Genomic DNA, 24543 nt, shown 5'->3' on the forward strand with positions numbered 1-24543 from the left:
AATGACACACACAGACTGAGAAAGTCACTGTGTGATATCATTCTCTGTTTTTTCTCAAATTTATATCACTGTGATTATGGTTAAAATGATTTTAGTCCATTTAATTAAAATGTTTTGATATTTAGTAATATGTGCACTAACCATTTTTTCCAAATGATTACAGATAGACGTTGTTGTTGTCTATTGTTGTTTATTAATTTCGTACAATAAAATATTAAGCAAAATTGTGATGAGTAAGATCAACTCAGGGAATTGCAGCAGAAGAAGACATCATGCTACCTTGTGATTGTGCTAGTAACCTCTCCAAGGTAGTAGCCCCCTCTACTGATGCATCCCTGCATCTATTTTAGTCTGATAAATTGAATAATATGTCTTAAGAAACCTAGATGATCACAGTGCGTTGATGTATTAATCAGTGTTTGCTTAAGAATCAAATATATGCAGTGTTTTATATGACCCTTTTAAATGGGGTCTAAATGTTTTTTCAATATACCACAATTTATGTATGCTGAACTATATGAAGATGTTAAAGTGTAATTGATTTTGTATTTAATGCGAATGTAAATGCGCGCCAGTATTCCTGCCAAGCCTTCCTGAACCTAAAGTGAAATTTGGTAAGTTTAGTGTTGGTCTCATGATCAAAAAGGGGGGATCTGTTGGGGTAGAAATATGATTCTTCTTTCTAGGACATGATGTCTCAAAACATATGTGTCTTGTACAGATCTTAAAGTCTGGATAAGGATAGTGACGATTGCTCTATGATCAATCTTCTCATTAGCTCTCCAACCTAGATACTCAAAGCCACTGTAGATATGTCTACAGAACAGATGTTAGCAGACTTAGTGCCTCTGACCTGTTTTACCTCTCAGTCCTCTGGCTAGAGGGGAGAGATTGTGCATCACCCCCCTTGCTATGTTATTAAACAGATAAACATGTATGGAAGCACTGCCTCCTGAAGCTGTAAGATATCATTTGGACACTTGAGAAGGCTTGTTAGGATTATCATGGCAACATTATCACTTGACACGTATGACTGGATAGACTCAATGTATGCCTGTACAGTGTCTTATTCATTGCTATTTATTTATATCTTTTTTTTATCCTTTCACTGATGCACTGATAGGAGAAGCGCTCCCAAATTTTGTTGTATACTCGATGTACAATGACAATAAAGGCTTTCTATTCTATTCTATATGAAAACAGACGTGATGTTATGTTGCTCCTCCAAGATCTTGTTTTATAAACTATATTAACATAAGCCATTGGTGTCTCTGATCCTTCTTCATCTCCCCTGAATCATCAAGCTGAAATGCCACAACACCAGCCAGTCTATGTGAGGGTTGTGACATTTTAGACAGGGTGACGTGGTGAAGCTGCAGGAGCTCACGATGATTTCCGGAGATGGTTAAGGTGATGGGCAATGTGTGAAGAGTTATATTAGCAAAATGCAGTCCATCCTTGGCCACGGCGTCGGGCACAACAGTTAGATTACTCACTTTCCCAGAGGGAGCTGCAGGTGGTTGGGAGGTAGAAGGCAGAGTTGAGTGACATGAGATATGTTAGCATTGATTCTCAGATGTTACTTAGCCTATATATATATATATATATATATATATATACACACACAGTATTTTCAAACTTATGTCAAAGGCTACTTAGGGAATTTCATTTCTTTTTCTCTGGTTACAATGCTCTCACACAGCCATCGTGAACTCCCCTTGGAATGAAGATTTGTCTACCATTGTAAAGAAATACTATTTTTATTATTTGATTCAAGAGAAGAGTTATCTAAGTCAGAGTCCTGCACAGGTGAAAAATAATGTACTGTGCCGGACACAGATGCGGATCGGATCAGAGATGGGTCGGGTTTTTTACGATTGCCATTTTCAAGGCATCACTTATAATCAATCATTATTAGCGACACAATTGATAAGCATTTATATTTCATATGAGCTCATTCATGCGTGCTTGCACCCTCCCAGAACTCCCAATGCCCACGCTGGCTTACTTTCATTTTTTAAAAATTGCGTCCATCCAATTTTCCTTCGGCCATCGGTATGAAGTTATAGCGGGTCGGCTCGGGTACGTAATGTAATTTGTGCTACTGTCGGAAAACGGGTTGGATGCGGTTTAAAGTATGGCGGGTTCGGGCGGGTGCGGGTTTGCTAAATAAGACCCGTGCAGGACTCTGATCTAAGTGACCATTATAATCCTCTAGCTAATTATGATCAAGCTAAATATCCATCATGCTAGTTAACGTCAAGGACTGTAGTGGAAGAGGACGGTCAAATATTTCCTTTCTCTAACACATGGGTTTATTTATGCCAACGGTTTTACATGAAATTGGACTTTTTTTGTGAACAAACCAGATGTTTCTGATACTCTTCAACTCACTGTACAGTCAGTCATAGGCGACTCACACAGACCCACCATCTGTCACCGTGTGTGTGGACTACAAGGTTTCTGAATATTCACTAGTTCAAATATGATATGAAATTGTCCGTTGAGACACTGAAGGACTGACAAAGCAGAGAGCCAGAAGAACACTGAGCATTTACAAAATGCCTTGTTTGATGCCTTTATTCACTTTTCTCTTTATTTTTTCATTATTTATCTGTATTTTTTCTTTCTTAATGTAAGATACGATTTGTTCTCATTGCCGTTATTATTGTAACCATGTGATTTATTAATATAGGAAATTGTAAAAGTTCCGAGTGCAAGGGAATGCACCACTACTACGTCATCAAACATCGACGGAAGAAGGTTGGTCACGTGTTTTAGAAAACTCTAGACCAACATGGCCACCTGCTTAAGGATGCTCGGCGCTGCGAGACAGCTGTACAGAAACTCTGCCCTTGCGGTAAAACCAGACTGGTCTGTGTCGTTCAGAACCGGCTGTGTTCGGTACGCCCTGAGCGGTACTCCGGCCCAAAGCCAGCTCCAGACCCCATGGCTCTATACCAGCACCAGGACCTCACATCAAACATGCACAAACCGCCTCTCCAACTTCCAAGTCAGCGCATCAAGGAAAGCTGGCTGCAGGCTGACCCCCAGATCTCACCGCTGGATGCGGGTCGGGGCTGTTCTCCGCAGCCAAGCAGATCTCCTGACACCGACCTCTCCACCCAGCGTGAGACTGGACAGGAGGTTCGGGAATCGGGCGAGCGGTGCAGGCTTCTCTGGAGAAGACGGCGGGGAAAGTCAAGGGTCCGGGGGAGAAGAGTCTGGGGGAGACGGGGGAGTGCCGTACAGTGGAGCTCAGATGACGGCTCTCACCCCCATGATGGTCCCAGAGGTGTTTCCCAACGTGCCGCTGATCGCCGTGAGCAGGAATCCTGTCTTCCCCCGCTTCATCAAGATCATAGAGGTGAGGATGATGTAACGTTACATGGCCTCATGACATTGGGCTGACAGGTATGATGCAGGTTTTGGACTGAAGCGTGTGGACATGTATGTTTAAGAATGATTTATTGATGTTAGACTGATTACTGTGAAATATGAAGAAACCACTAAAAAGAACACATGTTGTTGACTATTCTGAGGGTTTCCTCCGTGTTCGGTACAACCACACAATGGAAGGCTGTCCAGTTCTAGATCTAGGATGTGTTTTTCAACAAGCATTTCACAACCAAATGCATAAAGTATTGTCTTAAAAAATAAAGACACACGTTATTTGAACCTCCCTAAATTCCTGTGAGGTCATTTCTAAGACCATCCCCTTATAACTCTATATTCTCAGGCTGGTGACACAGCTGTCACTTTCATTAAAACAGTCTGCAATAAAAATGCAAATGCCTGGCCACTGTTTTCTTCCCTACAATACATGTAAATGAAACGTCCATTTTCTGTTTTGACAAATAGCACTGGCGTCACGGGGGGGGGGGGGGGGGGGGGGGGAAGCAGAGGCCACAGCATTGTAGCAGGAGCATAAACAGTCAAGACCATTGTAGTTTCAAATGAATATATAGATAACAGATACTGACTGATGCACACCTTGTCTGAAATGTCTTTTCTTCATACTATTGATAGATGTACAGAGAGAGACTGCACTGTTGCTGCTGTGGTCATGTTATCTGCTGTACAGACTGATTCCTGTGTCCCACTGTCAGCCCTGAGAAGACTAATTAACACAATGTTTAAGACAGAGGAGCTGTGCTGTGCCCTTCATGTTACAGAGCATGTCTCACAGATTTGATATCGCAGGCAAAGACCTAAGAGCTGAGTTGTGTGTTTACAAGTGGCGTTTCTTTTTGTCTTGCTGTCAGGTAAAGAATAAAGCACTGATGGAGCTCTTGAGGAGGAAGGTTCGTCTGGCTCAGCCGTATGCTGGAGTCTTCCTGAAAAAAGATGATAAGTAAGTGTGATCCTACCTCTTCTGGTGGATACAGGCCTGAGAGGACCTTCTGTTGCCTTGACTGTGTACTTATCAGTGCGATCTAATTGGCTTTTACCTAATTTGTGAATCTATATGTCAATGGCCTAGCTGCTGTCCTTTAATGTAATGCAAACTGAACATTTTGTGTTGCTGCTGTTTCACAATAAAAGCTTTATCTGGTGCAAAACATTATACTTTTATACATTATATATTACATGTCAGGAATGCACTGTATTTTCTCCCCACCAGTTGATGTGATTCTACTTCCTCGGACAGTGCCAGTGACTGACTGACTGTAGTTATCAGTGAAATGTGCTAAGAACTTGATGTACTGCCTGCATGTAGGTAATAATGACTGTTTGTGGCTCTTGCAGTAATGAGTCAGATGTGGTGGAGTCTTTAGATGCCATCTACTCTACAGGGACCTTTGTTCAGATTCATGAGATGCAGGATTTGGGAGACAAGCTGAGGATGATTGTCATGGGACACCGCAGGTTAGAAGCACTGGTGACAGATAAGTGATATGATTTGTTGGGATGATCCTCTCCATGGCACTATGTAGCCTCTGCAATATGTATTCTCTGGTCTGTCAGGATCCGGATCACAAGACAGCTGGAGGTGGAAACTGAGGAGGCAGGAACATCCCCTGAGTGGTCCGAGTCTGAGTCCCAACCCCAGCCTCCACCAAGACGCAAAGCTAAACGAGGCCGCAAGGACCAGCAAAGTTCTCCGGCAGAGCAGCTGGAGGAAAAGGTCTGTAAAGTGACCGTCACATGCCAGCTCCTCAGCCTTTTACACATGCTGTCAGTCATAACCCTCAAGCATTGTTCAAACACTTAAGCACAGACCATATCAAACATTGAGGTTGTGTCTGTGACATCACCCAAGCTCATTGACCGTGTCTGACCCTGTCCAGCTCCGGGCTTATCCAAAAGTGGAGGCACACAGGCGAGCCAAATGAAGCACGGTTACTAAAACCCCTGTCATTAATTGCTGACATTATAGTTTACTGATGAAATAGTCTGTGACTGGCCTTAAGTGGCCTTAACCCTTTATGAAAACCTGGAGGTAACAAGGCACATATAGCACGCATCGAGAGAGGTGCAGTAGGTGACGTTGGGGTGTTACTTGGGGCGCAATAGCAATTTGTTGTTCTGAAGTCCCTGAATAGTTTAATTCAATGTTGGCAAAACATAATGATATTTCGGATCTCCTCCAACCACTGTAGGTCACTCTGTAAATATAAGAAAGAAACAAATAGCAGTACACATGATAACAGTGGGAAAACCTTTAATACCTAAAATATTAAACTCAATTTTCTCTGCCCTCTTCCACATGTACCCTTTAATTACTGTTGTCAGTGGCATTATGGCCTAAATACTTCTGGGAGATCTGATCAAATTGTAATGTTCTGCCATGACTGCCTTAATCTGTTTGTGGGCACCAGGGCAAAAATGTTTGGTGGTTGTGTTGTCAGCAGGATTAGACCAAACTGGGATGGAGGATGAGAGGACCCATGAGAACCCATTATAACCTTTAATTTCTTCACACCTGAGTTCTTCTTCTTCTTCTGCTACATCCGGTCGCAGTTTACAGTATGCTTTTTGGGCTATTCTGAACCACAATCCTCTGTGAAGCAGAAGATATGTCATAGTGTGTCACGTAAATACAAACAAAGCTTATAGAGCACAAACGTTTCATAGCTCACTGACAGATGACAACTAATTTCAGTGTCAGTACAATGTTCTTTGCACTTCAAAATTTCGTACTATGGCTGTGACAGATGTGTCAATATGTACCAATTGTGTGCATATTGCATGTAACAGTATGTACTTTGTAAGGGCAGCTGCAGTACAGACTAAAAGCAAACAGGTAAATATATTTTCCAATATCAAACTAATCATTTATTGAACTGAATTATATTGTGCATCCCTACTAACAAAGACAAATCAGACCTTGCTGAACACAGAGGAGAACATTTACAACGGAGGAGTTCCTGCTTTACATCAGGTTCTAAATGATCAGCCCAATAATTGAAAATGTAAATGATCAGCTACTAGCCAAGGATGCAATTCTAGCCAGTAAATATAGCCAGTAATACAAAACCACACTCATTCATCCACATCTACTGTGATACAGTATGTGGCAGTATGCACCTTTAAAGTTGATTGGCTAACCAAAGAAAATGAAGGACAGCATGCTGATGTAGCGTTCCAGGGCCGCAGGTTATTAGGGCTGGTAGTACATGTAATTACAGTTTATATACATTTTCACAATGATAGTACGAATTTCAACAGTCTTGTTTTCAGATTTCAGAAGCAGACCTGAGTCCAGAGCTCCAGCCGATGCCCTCCTCCAACATTCTGATGGTTGAAGTGGATAATATTCAGCATGAACAGTTCACTGTCACAGAGGAGGTCAAGGTACAAAACCCACATAATAACACAGTTGTGGTGACAACTTGTAAAGAACATGTACATCATGGCAGTCTTCAGTTCTAATGATTTCCACTGCTCTCATTTTTCTGTGATGGAACGAGTGGAACACAAACTCTTTAGTCACAAGAAACATTCATGACACCAGTAAAATGTAAAAACTATCATCTCTGCGATGTTTGTGTCCCATAGGCGTTGACAGCAGAGATAGTGAAGACCATCAGGGACATCATTGCACTCAACCCCCTCTACAGGTCAGTTCTGACACTTTACTCCTTTCCACACTCTGTCCTTCTAAAAACGTGTCTTTACCTTTTACATCTTGCAGTTCCCCTCAGCCCCACGGGCCAATAAAAGTTAGTAAAGGGATTTTCTTATTTTTGACTGCAACTTGGTTCTTTTGACAGCTTCCTAATATATTTGTCTATGGTGTTCTGTAGTATTTTGGTGCTGCTTAAGACACACTTAAGTAATATTATTTCAGGGTTTAGATTTTTACATCCTCCTTTTTTATTTTCTTTAACTCATTAACCACTACATGACCCAGAATAATGACAGAACTGTGCACGTATCCCTGCTATGAGTTTCATGGTCTTGACCATGACAGCTGGAACAACATGGTGTATAATGTGCGTGTCAATCATGGAGAGCACACTAAGGAGAAAAATACACGTCGTGTAAAATTATTATTGTGTGTGTGTGTGTGTGTGTGTGTCAGAGAGTCGGTCCTCCAGATGATGCAGGCTGGACAGAGAGTTGTCGATAATCCCATCTACCTGAGCGACATGGGAGCAGCTCTGACTGGAGCAGAGTCACATGAGCTACAGGATGTCCTGGAGGAGATCAGTGTGAGCAGTCTGCATGCTTAAAGGCCTGTTTGGGATGTTCCAATCTACTGTGTTATATGATTATATGAAAGCTGGAGGAAGTATATATGTGCTGCTCTTTAACAGAGGTGGAAAAGTTGATCAGATCAGCGGTTACCAAACCAGCAACTTCAACAGAACCATACTGTTTAAAAACTGTTCACACTAAGCCTGAGTATCAATTTTATACAGCTTGGTCAAGTTTGACTGCAGGTATCACATTCTCCATATTCTGATGTACAGGGCAAGAATGGTAGTATTACTGCCCCAAGAGGCAGTAGGGAAAGGAAGGTGCAGAGTAGGTGCATTTTTATTTTTTATTTTTTTGCCCCATCAGCCAGACATTCTACAATTTAAACAAACAAACAAAAAGAAACCCACATCATTTCAAATGACACTGAGGTGAGATTTTTTGAAGAAGCAGTATGTTTAGTTACACATTTATAGATGTGAACTAAGTGGTGATTTTGGTAAATGGAAAAAGAGACTTTTCAACCTTCAACCTAAAGAACACTTACGTATTTTTCATTGGATTACATTCACATTTGTATTTGCAGGCACAGACAAGAGATTTATATCAATGGCTACTCAATACTCGGTGCTAGGGCACCAGTGCTTTATTTTGTTAAACCTCCTTTTTGAACTATTTTTGAAATTAAGAGAGGTTAAAGTTAAGCTGATCTCTCCTGAACATCTTCTGAGCTGCCAGACTAGTGGGAAATAACGTCACCGGACGTGATGTGATCACCCCAGGAACAGAGGGAGCTGAGGCTCAGATAGCTAACAGTAAATCAGGCTTCTGTGTGCACATCTTCACAGAGAAATGGTTAAACCCTGTATCCCAGAATAAGCTATTTTACTGGATGAGCGGATCTTGTTCAGAACCGCCAGAACACCAGAGGGGAGGAGGGCGCTGTGTCTACATAAATAATGCTTGGTGCTCAAACAGAGTCCTAGTGGATGGACAGTGTTCACAAGATGTTGACCATATTATCAGCTAGAGAATTCACTAGTGTTGTTTTCCTTTTTTTCCATTGCTGCGTCCATTCCCCCAGATACTAACTAAATGGATGTTAACTGGATGGAACTTGTATTGTGGCTTGTGATTTTAATCAAACAAACTTCAGAATTATTTTTCCGAAATTCCACCAGCATGTCCATATCCCCAACAGATGAGGAAAATTTCCTCAACCATGTACAGTCATGGTCAAGTGTTCACATCCACTTGTAAAGAACATGGGATTCTTCAGTTCCACTGATTTCTACAGCTCTCATTTTTCTCTGATGGAAATCACAAGAAACATTCATAAAGCTTGCTTCAAATCTGAATGTATTATGAGTTTTCTGAGAATGTGACCAAATCTGCTGGCTCAAAAATATACGTACAGTAATTCTGATATTTGGTTAAATGTCTCTTTGCCACCTTCACCTTAGTTTGGTGCTTTTGATAGCCATCCAACTTCTGGTAGAAAGTTCACGTCAGGACTTTGGGAAGGCCATTCCAAAACCTCTATTCTGGCCTTATTTAGTCATTCCTTTACCACTTTGATGTGTGTTTGGGATCCTTGACCTGTTGGAAGACCCAGCTGTACCCAAGACCCAAGAAGAAGCATGCAAATCAGAGTCGAAAGGTCAAAGTGATAAAATAAAACAATAATAATAATAAAATAGTAATGAAATAAAACAATAATAATAATAAAAGAATAATGACAAAAATAAATAAAAGACGAATCAGCAAAGAAAATTGTAATTGTAATCTCGAGTCATGGGAAAATGAAAGGAATACCAAATGTATTACTTGTTGCCTTATGCCTTGCAGATTAGCTGAGCAGTAGCATGCCAAGCGGTCATGCTACAAAGGAAACTTTATTCACACAACTTTCTATAATCAACAGACATTGATTGTTCCAGTTGTTGTTTGTTTATGTTTGATCCATCAGATTTGGTCACATTTTCAGAAGACCTATAATAAATTCAGGATGAGCCAGACTTTGTGAATCTGCTAGTGGACTATTGAATGCAAATTAAAAACCAAAGGCAGGAAGGGGAATTTGCTCGATCTATTTGCATGGACCAGTAGGGGGTTGGAGGCCCCAAAACTGGTTCTCCAGCACACCAAAGACAACATCCCTTCCAGCCTGGAAGGATGCCGACAGATCCACAGAGGATGCCATACCTACTACCCTCCACTCAGTCTTCACACACCTGGAGAATAAGAACAGCTACAGCTGGATGCTGTTTGTTGACTTCAGCTCAGAATTCAACACAATCTCACCCATGAAGCTGTAAAAACTAAACACGCTGAGCTTGAGTAAGACACTCTGCAACTGGCTAATGGACTTCCTCACAAGCAGACCCCAAGCCAAATCATGCAAACATTTGCAGTGGAGCACCAGAAAGTATCCTGACTGGAAACATCACAAACTGGCCTCAGTGAAGTGTGATGTGTGCAGAGAGCCCAAATGGTGTAAGAAAATGGGAGCTGACCAAAATCAAAATTGGCAGGTCAAACTTAAAAAAAAGGAAGCAGATGAAAAAGTGTAATTTAGTATCCCTAGTTATCCTGGGAAAACAAAAGGACTTTCCCTTTTAATACATTATTGTCTGTTAGATCAGCAGGACCAAACCATTCCCATGCCAGATTAGATATATAATCCCTCCCATGAGTCCTGGTTCTTCCCTGAGGTTCTGATCAGGAGGCATCCTAATCAGAGGGCCAAACTACCTCAGCCGGCTTCTTTTGATGTGAAGGAGCAACAGCTCTTTTTTCAACTCCCTTCGGATGTCCAAGCTCCTCACTTTATCTCGACAGCAAGACTTCCTACAGCTCATGACCATAGGTGAAGGTCCATGTCATGCTCCACTTTTGGGTCACTTGAACAAGACCCTGAGATAGTTAAACTCCTTAGCTTGGGGCAGGAGCTCAGCTCCCAACCTGTGGGGGGATCCACCATTTTCCAGCAGTGACAGCCTCAGACTTGGAGGCGCCTCAAGCAGCCCCAGTGCCTGCTGGATTGCACAGACCAAAGAAGCCAGCAGAATCATTTCATCTGCAAATTAAATTTAACTTTATCATAGGAAAATTGATGAAATAAAAGGTTTGGCCCTTGACTTCTGGGTTTCCGTATGTAATTACTCTTATTCCCTGCAGTATAATCGAAGAATCCAAAGCTGATTACTTTGTTATTGATGCTTTTATTATGATGCTGAAAAAATGTGCACATGTAAACACAACTCCTGAAGCAGATGACAGCAAAGATAATGAAGCTAGCTAGCAAACAATGTAATATGCTTTCACCAGCCATCACTGGTTTATTTCTTTACATTTAGGCTGACATATTGCTGCATGTGCATGTCCTTGAAACCTGTTGCTGTGTCTCTGTGCAGATCCCGAAGCGTCTCTACAAGGCTCTGTCTCTGCTGAAGAAGGAGTATGAGCTGAGTAAACTGCAGCAGCGACTGGGCCGAGAGGTCAGAGGTCATCAGAGGTCAACATTTACAGCCACGGTACTCATCACCCTCAGTCATTCATTTGTCTTCCTGCTCTGCTTACAGGTGGAAGAGAAGATCAAACAGACTCACAGGAAGTACCTGCTGCAGGAGCAGCTCAAGATCATAAAAAAGGTAGAGCACACTGTCTTTCCTCTGTGGTGGCTTGCAGCACACATGAAGATCTATTAACCCTTTAGACATTAAATGTACCGTTGCCGTATGTCAGACTTGCAACTTAATGAATAGTCACCACAGCTGACACGTGGACCCCACATTTTCCTGAAATGGACCCTGTCCTATGCAGTTATTGCAGGGCCACTGTACTGAATTGCATGAAATGGCACCTGTGTTTCCACCTGTTACTGTGAGACAATCAAATCACCAATGTGACTGAAAAATGCTGCATATCACCCAATCAGCTGTACACTGATAGGCAGCATACAGCACGATGATGTTATCTTTATCTAGCTGTGCCGTGCTGTGCTTTTCACCACTGAGGCTGATCCCAGGACAGAGAAGAGAGACAGAGCAAGACCTGTGAACTTGGATCCATTTAATCAGTGTGAGTGGCTGTGGGTTTTCAGGAGCTGGGTCTGGAAAAAGAGGACAAAGAAGCTATCGAGGAGAAGTTTAGAGAGAGACTCAAAGAGAGGACTGTCCCTCAGCACATAATGGACGTCATCAATGAAGAACTGAACAAACTGGGACTGCTGGACAACCACTCGTCAGAGTTCAAGTTGGTATTTTTTGCTTGGCTTGGCTTGTTATTAGTATTTATGACCTCTTAAAAATGACCTCAAATTTCACCTTTTTCCCTCTGGTGCTATATTCAGGCTCACTTATTTCCCCCTATTCAAGAAAGTCCAAATGTAATGTAACAGAATTTACTGAGGACATTCATGCTGCACACAAAATGAATGTTTCCATGCTGGATACTTCATTAGATTTCCTCTAGTTTAGGCATGTACATCAAATCATAATTGCATGACACTTCTCATTTTTACTGAAAGAAACTGTTAAAATCATGATGATGTGACAGTTGTTGGGGTCTGTACTGCACACACGTTTTCTTACATCAGGATAAGATGATTTGTAGGCAGCACATCTTACCTTTATCAAATAACTGCAGCCTCTTGCAATTTCGATTTTTCTGCAATAAATGTGCAGCTCTACTCCAGGACAGAATTTAGGCACTGATGTTGATTTTACAACCAACAACAGATTAATTTGCATGTCTAGCTTTGAGTGACGACATTGTGAAACTCTGCTGTCTCACCGCTGGACACACCGAACTTCACCTCGGGGATGAACGCCCCCCTCTCAGATATCTCCTGTCACCGCTCAGAGGAGGTCGGCCTATGATAATGACTCCTGTCATTATGTAACCAAAGGAGCAGAGTCTGAACAGCCTGTAGGAGCGCCGTGTTACCAGTGGGTGGGCTGCAGAGACCATGCAGGAATCGCTTGTTTTCCTCATTCTGGGAGTTGGCAGGCTCAGGGAGGACCAGCTTATATATGTAGAGACCAGAGAAAACTTGTTTTTTATGATATGGGACCTTTAACATGTAGTGATGACATGCCAAGAAAGTATCAGTAGCAGTGAGGAAAGAAGAGTAGCAAGATCTTTGATATTCCAAAAAATGACTTTGAATTTGAATTTTGTTTTATGAGGAAGGAAGGGCCCTCAGCACATTTGCAGGACACGTTTCACACTGAGGATACTGATCGTATTTGTGTTCTGCTTTACACTAAACAAAGAACAAAAACTGTGTGTTTCAGTGTTACCCGTAACTATCTGGACTGGCTGACGAGCATGCCCTGGGGTACCAACAGTGAAGAGAACTTGTTATTGGAGAGAGCAAAAGAGGTTCTGGAAGAAGACCATTATGGGATGGATGACGTCAAGAAACGCATATTGGTCAGCAAATGCACACACAACATTTAGAATGACAAGGATTGAAAAATTGCTTGTTTACTCAGATGGCAAATGTTCACATAAATCTATCAACTCCACTTTTTTCTGGTAAAAATGAGCCTGAATTCCTCTCTGTCCTTGTGCAGGAATTCATCGCAGTGAGTCAGCTGCGTGGCTCCACCCAGGGGAAGATCCTGTGTTTCTATGGTCCTCCGGGTGTAGGAAAGACCTCCATTGCCCGCTCAATAGCCAGAGCCCTCAACAGACAGTATTTCAGGTTCAGCGTGGGAGGCATGACCGATGTGGCTGAGATTAAAGGACACAGGTCTGAAAGTCTGTACTGTCATTATTACTGATGGTAACTGACAGTGTCAGTATCCTGTGCAGAGCTCTGTCCCTGGTATTGGGCGTGTGCTGGGTGGGAAAGGATTATAAAGATTGATGAGGGCAACAACTGGACACTAGAATTGACAGAAACGCTAACAATTGTGTGATGGGTGACAGCTAGCGATGCACTTGTGTAAAATTTCAGGGCAGATAAGGATAACTTCTAATGATCTGTTTGTTGTTGCTGATGTGAAATGATAACAGATAATGTCATATAATGCATACGTCTAAAGAGAATCATCTATTTTCTCTTTCTAAGCTCTTGGGGAAAGAATAGGCTCCAGCAAACAAAGCAGAGAGGCCGTCTGCAGCCAGGCCTCTGCATGAGAAGACTTTGCATCATCTGAAATTCCGTTAACAGATTTTCTAAAATGTGTTTGTGTATGTTCAGGAGGACATATGTAGGAGCCATGCCAGGGAAGATTATCCAGTGTCTGAAGAAAACCAAGACAGAGAACCCTCTGGTGCTAATAGACGAGGTCAGTATAATGATGCTGCTCCTGTAGTTGTCTGTTGAGTTTAATATAAATCAAAGCAACATTAGTAATACTGCATTAGGTTACAGTAGATAACTAAGTATATCTGTATATGTATATACAGCAGGGTCCAGTAGCCTGAGAGGCCGCATGTAGCGACATTCTCTTAAATGTAGCAGATTGTTTGTAATTAGCATAGGTAATGCCCACTAAACACCATTTAAGGGCAGGTGTTGTGCCTTGTGCAAATAGCCTACACTGGCACAGCAATAAGAGAGATGCCACCAATTAAGGGTAGTAAGAAGAAGAATGTCAGGCTTTGTTAAATCAAATAAAACAAAGCAAACATGTGATCGTCCACAGCATCAGCACTGGAATTATAGGAACGTCAAAATCACAGTATCATGCCACATCCCCATGGCCTTCAACCCAGCTGTGCGCTTGAACCGGTGGTTGTAAGATCTGGGGATTTGCCAGGGGGTTCATCAGCCATGGAGTGAGGGCATAATCCCGGTCACCGATGTTCCATTTTTATAAAATGGGGTTAAATGGTGGTTTGGTAATTTTCAGAATTATAAATCATTTACCAATCAGCCACCCATCTCCACCAGCTCCTGGAGCCAGACGCATCCCCAGGGAACTATTCTGCAGCACAAAGGAGTCGCATGCTCCGCTTGGCCAACAGGCCACAACATTCAGAAGGTGGCACTTTACATCTGATATTATTTGGAAGTTAATAGTTAATAGAGTGATACAGCTTTCAGTTGAGAAATGCGAATGGATCTGGAGAGGGCGCTTTGATCCATATATCTGTGCGGTCCACAGCACAATTACATTTGGAGCTACAGCGTTCTTAATCTCTACCTGCTGGTTAGCAGTGTATGGGAACGATATGTACTGGGGCATGAACGACGTTATTGCTTTCAGGCTCAAAAGGACTGTGAAATGCCTGTCCTGTCTCCTAGCGTGGGGGCATGGGATTTGACTGTCTAAATTGAGGCTCCAGGTTCTTGCACAAATCCCAGAGCAGTGTTTGTGGTAGTGTGAAAGGATTCAGCAGCCATTCATTCATGTCCTGTTTCCAGGAGCAGGTGAAAGGGCTGACTGAGCTACATCCAAACATTTCAAACCGTGCATTCCTGTTGGTGCGCAGGTGAATGTTGTCCCACTCGCAGCACTTGCCAAGAGTTTGGGTTCCACTAACCTCTTTTGCATGTGTGAGTGTATCAGACTGAGTTTATCTTGTGAATGAATTGGGATTTGACACAACATTATCAGAACATCTGAGAATCTGGAAAATAAGTGAAAGTGTCAGATTTCAAATCGTTATTCTTATATATCGGTCTTTGTCACTGTCAAATCATGACTAGAACAGAGGTGACTGTGGGGGGCAGGTCATGGAACTCTAAAATGTTTTTCAGAAACTGAGTCAGTTGTATCCAAAGCATCACTGCATGATCAGAAGATCAACACATTGAACTAACATAGAGTTCACTTACAGACACTGTAGAAAAGAAGGTTCATCACAGATACAGTATTTACTAAAGGAACAACACAGAAGTCCAATCAGCAGTCATCCTGTCAGAAGAAGGATGTAGTGTTAGAGGACACAGAGCATTTTCTAACTCACTTCTCAGGAGGGCAACAAAGACAAACACTTGAAGTTGGCTAAGAAATACCAGAATTTCACAGTGGATGATGAAAAAAAGGTGTATTTACTGATGAATCCTTTAGATTAGTGTCAGTAAAAGAAATGTGCAGGTGAGAGAATGATACCACAGTGTTTCAAAGCCACGGTGAACCATGTTGGCTGAAGATTTAAGTCTGGGGCTGTTTTCAGACTCCAGCACAGAATTGACTCCAGCGCCACTCCATGTCAAAGCTTTCACACAACTGCTAAAGACCGAAGAAGACCAGGGAGTCCTGACTGTCACGGACATTTATGGGAGCACTTGAAGACCCAGAAAGCCAAACATTCTGTGAAATCACAAGAAGCGAGTTTTAGAGTCTATTCTGTCATTAAAGCAAGAGGGGGACAAACCAAATACTGAGATATTCTGACATCAATGGACACTTTTCAACATGAGATTCCAAGGCCCTTTTCACACAGATTATTGTGTAGCAAAGGCTCACTTATACACCACTTTTGTTTGTTCACACTGAACCAAGCAGCGGCAGCGTAAAGGTGGATCAGAGCTACAGGGAAACAGTCCCCACTCTCCACATCTCTGACGTGTACACAGACGGCGAGGCGGAATATCAGTGCATGATTCCCACTCTGAAAGGACAGCGCGGATGGGTTAAACTCAACTTGTAACTCAAATTGTTAACTCAATTGTGTGTGTGTGTGTGTCGCCTGTCATCACCAGGTGGATAAGATCGGTCGTGGTTACCAGGGCGATCCGTCCTCTGCATTACTAGAGCTTCTGGATCCTGAACAGAATGCCAACTTCCTCGACCACTACCTTGACGTTCCTGTAGATCTGTCAAAGGTAAGAAGAGTGTGTTTTTTTTGTATGTTTTTTTTTTTTTGCGTATGTTTTTTGGAGTAAATAATGACCCATCCATCACTCTCTGCTCCGATAAAGGTTTTGTTTATCTGCACAGCCAATGTGACTGACACCATCCCAGAGCCTCTACGAGACCGGATGGAGATGATAAATGTATCTGGATATGTGGCCCAGGAGAAATTGGCTATTGCTGAGGTAACACAGAATCTACACTTGTCTGATTGTGAAAAAAAAAAAGAAAAGAAAAAGAAGGTTTGCTTTTGTCATTATTCTGTTTATTGTATATTATTTAGGAATAGCAGATGTTTTCTCTGACAGTTAAGGTGTCAAGTAGGAAGGTGCCTTCCTAGTATATCACGTTGTTAATTTGCATTTTTGTGTCTCTGTCCAGCGATACCTAGTCCCTCAGCTCCGCTCCCTGTGTGGCCTGACTGAGGAGAAGGCCTCCATCTCATCTGATGCCCTCAGTCTGCTCATCAGACAGTACTGCAGGGAGTCTGGAGTCAGAAATCTGCAGAAACAAGTAGAAAAGGTAAAATGCTGTCAAGCTCTGATGTTCTGTGTTTATGAAACCATAGTTCACATGCATTATTAGGTGACTGAGAAGCCAACGAATTTGTCTTCAAAATAAGAGCTTTACATTGCAGCCCATTGGAGTTTAGACCTGGGTTCTTAGCGGGGAGCTTTTAATTTGAAAGAAGTGACCGTCCTTAGCTTGCCGACACAACAACAAGCTAACACAACCAAACAGCTCCAGAGGCCGAGGAGACGCTGCATCTCCTGGATCTCAGCAGCTGTCCAGTTGTTCATCTTAATGTCTGCGGATGAAGTGATGGACTGACTGCTGTGATCAACTGTTTCTTGGTTCTAAAACTCCTCGGCTGTGGGTCGCACAACAGTGCAGGTCATCGACACCTCTGCCCACCTCATGCAATAACCGGCATCGACGTCCTGGATTTAGATAGCCTCCGATGTGTACCCTCCGAGGCGGCAAATTGGCGGACCATAACAGACCTCCAATTTACCGCCCTCTGTCTCTGGCTATTAACTATGCAAACGAGGGCAGCATGCAGTGCAGGCACATTGTCAAACAGAAGTGCACAGGAGGAAGCTGCAGATCATAGCATCAACACACTGTAGCCAGCACCTTTCTTCCAAGCAGAGAGACAGCTACTTCTTCAAAACCCATATTCATCCTGTCAAAACACACTCTTTAAGGGCTTGCTTTTCTCATTCTGCAGCAGATTGAGCTATTGAAGTTGTGCTGTTGCGCATTTCATGAGAGAAGTTGTCAGTCTCATTTCTAATATAGCATAATGTGACCATGTATAGATAGATACTTTATTATAAATTCATACTGTCTTGTAATTCAGCTTGATTTTTCTCTCAAAATGCATCAGATTGATGCTTTTAAATATGAAATATTCCAAATGTTCATGCCCCCGGACCCCCCAGAGAGGGCTCGTATCCTTCTCACCTTTTTCATCCCTGACCCTTTTTCAAGCCTGGCCTTTAGCTAGCAAGATCAGTCAGCTCAGTTCACTGTGCAGCTAGTGGTCCTGACTGGGAGTTCTGGGAACAGAGGAGTGTTATAACCACTTGTAGAATTTTTGGACCGGGGTTGTCAGGGGGCTGGTTAGCATGCTAAATTTAGCAAACATCTATCCAACACACTACATGGATATCATCATTTTCAAAACGTCTTTTTCTTCACATGTTGTTGATCATTTTTGAATAGAATAGATTTTGTTTTTAAAATGAAACATCCCTAGTATTTTTTTTTTTGCCATGTAATCCTTTCTCTGATCATTTGCCAGGTTTTCCGTAAGGTGGCATTCAGTATCGTCAGTGCTGAGAACACCACAGTGACTGTTACACCAGACAACCTGCAGGACTATGTGGGTAAACCTGTTTTCACGGTGGACCGCATGTACAATGTCACTCCACCAGGTGTGGTTATGGGTCTCGCCTGGACTGCTCTGGGTGAGAGAGAGACACACACACACACACACACACACACACACACACACACACACACACACACACACACTCTCACCTATGTCAGAAAATGCAACATACTGAAAGTCTGCCTGCTTTTTGTTTAGGTGGGTCGACGCTGTTCATCGAGACGTCACTGCGCCGTCCCTCTGGAGGAGCTGACTCTAAAGGAGAAGGGTCACTGGAGGTCACAGGTCAGTCAGAAAGGCCTTGAACTGAGTCATCCTTTAGGCCAGAGGTTCATCACACACTGCTCTGATATCTTACCTAAACAGAAAGCATACTGAATACGTTCATGCTCATCTGCAGGTCAGCTGGGGGACGTTATGAAGGAAAGTGCAAAGATTGCTTCAACGTTTGCCAGAGCCTTTCTGATGAACAAAGAACCAGAAAATGTCTTCCTAGTCAACTCCCACCTGCACCTGCATGTTCCTGAGGTAACCATGGCAACACAGTGCCGTACATAAATGACTGATTGTTTACTCTGCAGGATCTTTTTATTCTTTGTAATACCAACTACTAAATAGCATGTGACTGAAAATACATTTTATGTCTGTAGCATTTTCAAAACAGTAGTGCATAAATCTGTACATTTCAAAATATCCTGCTTTGGCAGCAATGATCATTCCTGTCTGTTTGTCTGTAACTGTCACTTGTCTCTAGGGAGCAACTCCCAAGGATGGACCAAGCGCTGGCTGCACCATTGTCACAGCATTGTTGTCCTTGGCAACCAACCAGCCAGTGCGTCACAACGTAGCCATGACGGGTGAAGTGTCACTCACTGGCAAAATACTGCCAGTAGGGGGAATCAAAGAGAAAACTATAGCTGTAAGTACATGACACACACACACACACACACACACACACACACACACACACACACACAGCGACTCCTAACACAATAAAATGATGTAACATTTTTCATCTTGTCACATCTTGGCCATTACCTGGTTTTATTATAGTCTGACAGTAGCCATTTATATTCACATTTAGGGCATTTAGCAGATGCTTTTGTCCAAAGCAACTAACAATCAATACATTGGTGACAAGAGAGAAACCATGACATATCACTGTTGATGGAGTAAAAGTGCTGTGATACAAGTGCTAATGATACAAACGTACAAGTGCTTGCAATTTTTATTATTTTTTGGGGGGGGGAATTGAGATGAAGTCTGAACAAATGAGTCTTTGGCGGAAGATGGAGAGTGGTTCCCCTGTTCTGACACTGGTCGGGAGTTCATTCCACCACTGAGGTGCCAAAACAGAGAAGAGTCGCGACTTTGCAGTCTGAGTGAAGTGCTCTTGCCGGGGCGTGTGGTCTGACCAGTGTTTGGAGGTAGACGGGTGCAGCTCCGTTGATGGCCTTGAAGGCCAGCACCATCATCTTGAATTGGATGCGGGCCGCAGCAGGAAGCCGGTGGAGGTCATGGTAGAGGGGGGTCACATGGGAGAATTTGGGAAGAAGAGAAACGAAGCACGGTGCAGCGTTCTGGATACGCTGCAGTGGTTTAGTTGCAGAAGCTGAGAGTCCAGCCAAGAGGGAGCTGCAGCAGTCCAGGCGGGAGATGACCAGTGCTTGGACCGGGAGTTGCGCAGCATCTTTTGTGAGGAAAGTCTGGATCCTGCGGATGTTGCAGAGGGCAAATCTGTAGGATCAGGCCACAGCAGTGATGTTGGGGGTGAAGGACAGTCCGTCGTCCTTTACGCCTAGGTTCCTCGCTATCGATAAAGGCGATACCATGACATCCTCGACATCCTGAAAGGTCCATGCGAGGGCAGTCTTTCCCCAAGATGAAGAGGAGTTCAGTTTTACTAAGATTGAGTCTGAGGTGATGCCAGCCTGACTTCAGTTCATATATCCAGAGTTTAAAGAATGCTTCCTTCAATTTAGCATTGCATTTCAATAGTGCCCTCTGACATGAATTTGCTGTTCTGAACTTTATTGTTTTTCAAGACGTGGCACCTGCATTACTCACAATGCAGCTCCCCACTAGTTATAATTGTGCTAATGTAGCCTTGAGCTGTTAAACTAGAACAGCGATGAGGAGGGGGTAGAGAGGAGTGGTAAGCTCACATCCATCCTCCACACCCTCAGGTAATTTTTATTTTTAAACTTGTAGTCTGTAGATGTAACTGGCACTGACTCAAATCACATCACTTGAGGACATTTATCAGATTCGACACAGCTCCGTCTGGTTTCTGCTGTAATTCTTTTATTTACTCTGATGCATTGGTAGCGTTCCTGATATCCACACAACAGCAGCATGTCAGTTAAAGCTGTCGTTTTCTTAAATCTCTTGCCTAACAGGTGATTGGGTCTATTCAGTCTGGACAATAGTAAGAAGAAGAGCTAGAGCAGAAATAGAATTAGAATTGTATATACTTACATGGTATGTACAAACATAAACAGTTATAAACAGTGTATCATTACTAATAAATAATACATACGAGAATGAAAATTGTCCAGTCAGTGCAAACCAAAATAAGAAATTGGTTATGTGTAGAGTTGTATTGCACAGTGCACAGTGAGGTCTACTGGGAGCAGTGCTGGTTGTAGAGTCGAAAGGAAGGACCTGTGATACCTCTCCTTCACACACTCGGACCTGTGATACCTCTCCTTCACACACTCGGACCTGTGATACCTCTCCTTCACACACTTGGACCTGTGATACCTCTCCTTCACACACCTGGACCTGTGATACCTCTCCTTCACACACTCGGACCTGTGATACCTCTCCTTCACACACTCGGACCTGTGATACCTCTCCTTCACACACTTGGACCTGTGATACCTCTCCTTCACACACTCGGACCTGTGATACCTCTCCTTCACACACTCGGACCTGTGATACCTCTCCTTCACACACTCGGACCTGTGATACCTCTCCTTCACACACTCGGACCTGTGATACCTCTCCTTCACACACTTGGACCTGTGATACCTCTCCTTCACACACTTGGACCTGTGATACCTCTCCTTCACACACTTGGACCTGTGATACCTCTCCTTCACACACTTGGACCTGTGATACCTCTCCTTCACACACTGGGGTGTATCAATCTATCACTGAAGGAATCATACTAGGGTGCAGACTGACACAACTTAAATAAATACACCATCTGCCTTTGCCTGCACATTTGTGGTGCTGATCAGTACACAATGATAGAGAGGAATAATGAAAAATATTAATGGAGTTTATACATTACACATACATGCTAGGCTATTTCAGTTTTAATACTACTGTATGTCTAAATGTCAGTAAACGTCAATCAGTTTCAAGGTTTTTGAGGAATATGCTCCAGAATCTGACCTGGACTGTTTTTTCCCTGTTAGGCCCGGCGTGCTGGTGTGACCTGCATCATCTTGCCAGCTGAGAACCGGAAGGACTTCTCTGACCTGCCAGACTACATCACCGAGGGCCTGGAGGTCCACTTTGTGGATCACTACAGCCAAATCTACCCCGTTGTCTTTCCACAGAACCAGTCATAACTACCTTTGAACTACTACACTAAAAGGTTCATGGTTCATTTATTTGTCATTCTACAGCACATGGTTGTATAATAACAAGTTGTAGGCTTGTATTCTACACAAGAAAAGTTACAGCCAAGGTGGACCAGGACTTATTTCCATGGCAAAGAGGAGACAGAGGCACCACATGACGCCGACTGTCATTGTGGTTATAGTTATTGAAATCCAGTAATTTCTTTTTGACTGATTCCTGTAAATATGTAGATGTGGAAAGCAGCACCACATTATCACTTCCAAAATCATCCAGTGGAACAGCTGGCTCGGTGATCCCTCACATGTAATTCAGTTTCAGCCACCGCAGAGTCCCTGGATGTAGGAAGACTGTCATGTTACAGAGACATCACTGGACTGAAACCATGCAGCTAACGGTGCCAAATTTGGACATATACAGGAAAGTGATTGTGATGATGAGCACTGGCCTGTCATCACAGGATGTGATGTCTTCAGTATACAGAAGTTGTGGTGAAAACTTGTCTCTGCCTCTAACCTGGAAGGACCCTTTTACATATTTCTTATATTATTATTGGCCAGATGTGGTGATGATGAAATAAATTAAATAGTGATCATACCTCTCAGCTAACTGCTGTTATCTGTTCTAACCAGCATCCACGGCTGTGAATGTATCCTGCTTCTTTTGAATTTGATTCTGATTGTTTCAGCGATGGAGACTGTACACCACAGCTCATACGTTTATCTTGGTTGATGTGAAAAGTGGCAGAGTTTTCATAAAATGTGAGATTATACAAGTTTATGTTAAAATTGTATGTATGTTCTTTCTTAGGATTTTTTTTGTTTTTTATCTCCGTCTTATTTACTGTTAATAAGTGGTTTAGAGCTCCATACAAGTCAAAATTCCCTTTTGGGGATGTCAGTAGCATCAAGTCAGTGTTATTTTGTCACAGCTTACTAATGCCAAGGTCAAGAAACTGGAACTAATGATCACGTTTCAGTTTCGAGAGGCACAAGAAAATTATTGTAGATGGTCAGCCTCAAACCTCTCGTACTGGAAGGCTGAAATCATTAGGGCTGACCTGAATGCCATGGAAATCCACACCCAGTATCTGATGGTGACTGTTTTTTTGCCTTGTTTTTGCTTTTGTTTCTCTTTAATGCATTACATCAAAAATTCCCAAATAACCCAGTAGAAGTCCAACAATATTTATCATACATTGCATTAATGTTCAGTAGTTATTATTAGTCAAGGAGATTTAAGCTGCATTGTTCTGTTGGTCACAGCTCCAAAGTCATCAGCACTGCACCAAACCTGTGACACATGACTTTGTGACAGCCAGGCCTACATGGTCCAACACGAGCAGGGTGTCAAACAAGTGAAACGTCTGGAATATATGGAAGATGACCCCCAAAAAGTTGAGTATTGGATATGCCAAAACAAATCAGCAAATCACAAATCTCCTACAAGTTTGAGAGATCACATGAAAACTGTAAAGGCTCAGATATGCTCACTGCACGTACAAAAATAGATATGTCTGTTTCAAACAATATTACCTTCACTGCCCAATCTGTCCGTCAGGTTGGTATGGATTTAAAAATCATACAACCAATGGAGAGCGCCGCAGCACCAACTCCTTAAATAGTTCAATTTTTAAAAATGTCGTCCTCTTGTCCTGTGGTCGTGTCACGCTTGAACATGCAACACACACCACAGGCTTTTAGAAAGAAATACAGATGAAATAAATGCAAGGTTTAGACAGAAGGCTCCGTCCATATACATATTTAACGTAGAGTACATGTAAGGACTGGCTAGTGTATCCTGTGTCTGTTTTGATCGTTTTTTCCATATATGTGTATGAGGACTCTGCTACTGCATACAAAATCTACCTTTGGGTACAAATAAAATAACTTAAACTTGATAGAAAAAAATGTGTCAGGACCCCAAGAGTGGAGTATATCACTTCACTGCTAAAAGAAAGGAAAGCAGGCCCACTGCTGCTGCAGCTTCTTATCTTAATTTGAAGACTTGGTTAATTTTTTGTTGGTACTTACACTATATTGCCAAAAGTATTCACTCACCCATCCAAATAATTGAAATCAGGTGTTCCAATCACTTCCATGGCTGCAGGTGTATAAAAGCAGGCATGCAGACTGAGGCCGAGGCATGCAGACTGTTTCTACGAACATCTGTGAAAGAATGGGTCACTCTCAGGAGCTCAGTGAATTCCAGCTGTGATATGATGCCACCTGTGCAACGAGTCCAGTCATGAAATTTCCTTGCTCCTAAATATTCCATAATCGCTTCTTAACTCAAGGGAGAGGGCGGATCCACCCTCCAATGTTCACATTTTAGATCAGTGGATTCCTTTACATACTTGGGTATTCAAATTGTTCCTAAACTGGAAAATTTAGTAAAAGCCCATTACAGCCCATTGGTGGCATCTACACCTAAATCTATTGCGGGTTGGTACGGTCTCCCTATCTCTCTGATTGGTAGGATTACTACTCTTTTACAAACCCTGTCAACAGATCTGTCCTGTAATTTCTTAGTTATTTTCAATTTATTTCTGTTTTTAAGGAAAACAGTGTGTGAAAACTGGAACGTAAG

General features: G+C 42.6%; 1 protein-coding gene across 1 annotated transcript; it reads left to right on the plus strand.

Moving 5' to 3' along the window:
• The first annotated feature begins 1980 nt into the window (after nucleotides 1-1980).
• Nucleotides 1981-22851, plus strand: lonp1 (lon peptidase 1, mitochondrial). Its single transcript, XM_037115386.1, has 22 exons — nucleotides 1981-2082; nucleotides 2696-3367; nucleotides 4266-4354; nucleotides 4750-4869; nucleotides 4969-5128; nucleotides 6685-6798; nucleotides 7003-7064; nucleotides 7529-7658; nucleotides 11064-11147; nucleotides 11232-11300; nucleotides 11753-11904; nucleotides 12948-13086; nucleotides 13230-13408; nucleotides 13862-13949; nucleotides 16316-16438; nucleotides 16535-16651; nucleotides 16848-16988; nucleotides 18274-18439; nucleotides 18562-18648; nucleotides 18764-18891; nucleotides 19118-19282; nucleotides 21789-22851. Exons 2-22 carry the CDS (start codon nucleotides 2798-2800, stop codon nucleotides 21942-21944), a joined length of 3039 nt encoding a protein of 1012 aa, XP_036971281.1. The 5' UTR covers nucleotides 1981-2082; nucleotides 2696-2797; the 3' UTR covers nucleotides 21945-22851.
• Nucleotides 22852-24543: the final 1692 nt, after the last annotated feature.

The sequence above is a fragment of the Acanthopagrus latus genome, chromosome 11 (assembly GCF_904848185.1).
Source record: "Acanthopagrus latus isolate v.2019 chromosome 11, fAcaLat1.1, whole genome shotgun sequence".
Taxonomy (NCBI): domain Eukaryota; kingdom Metazoa; phylum Chordata; class Actinopteri; order Spariformes; family Sparidae; genus Acanthopagrus; species Acanthopagrus latus.

What these genes read in the sequence shown, in the direction of transcription:
- lonp1 (XM_037115386.1), top strand. Translation starts at nt 2,798, where the DNA reads ATGGCCACCTGCTTAAGGATGCTCGGCGCTGCGAGACAGCTGTACAGA. An exon ending in AGCTCAAGATCATAAAAAAG is followed by an intron (nt 11,301 to 11,752) that starts GTAGAGCACACT and finishes GTGGGTTTTCAG; the next exon opens with GAGCTGGGTCTGGAAAAAGA. An exon ending in AACCACTCGTCAGAGTTCAA is followed by an intron (nt 11,905 to 12,947) that starts GTTGGTATTTTT and finishes TGTGTGTTTCAG; the next exon opens with TGTTACCCGTAACTATCTGG.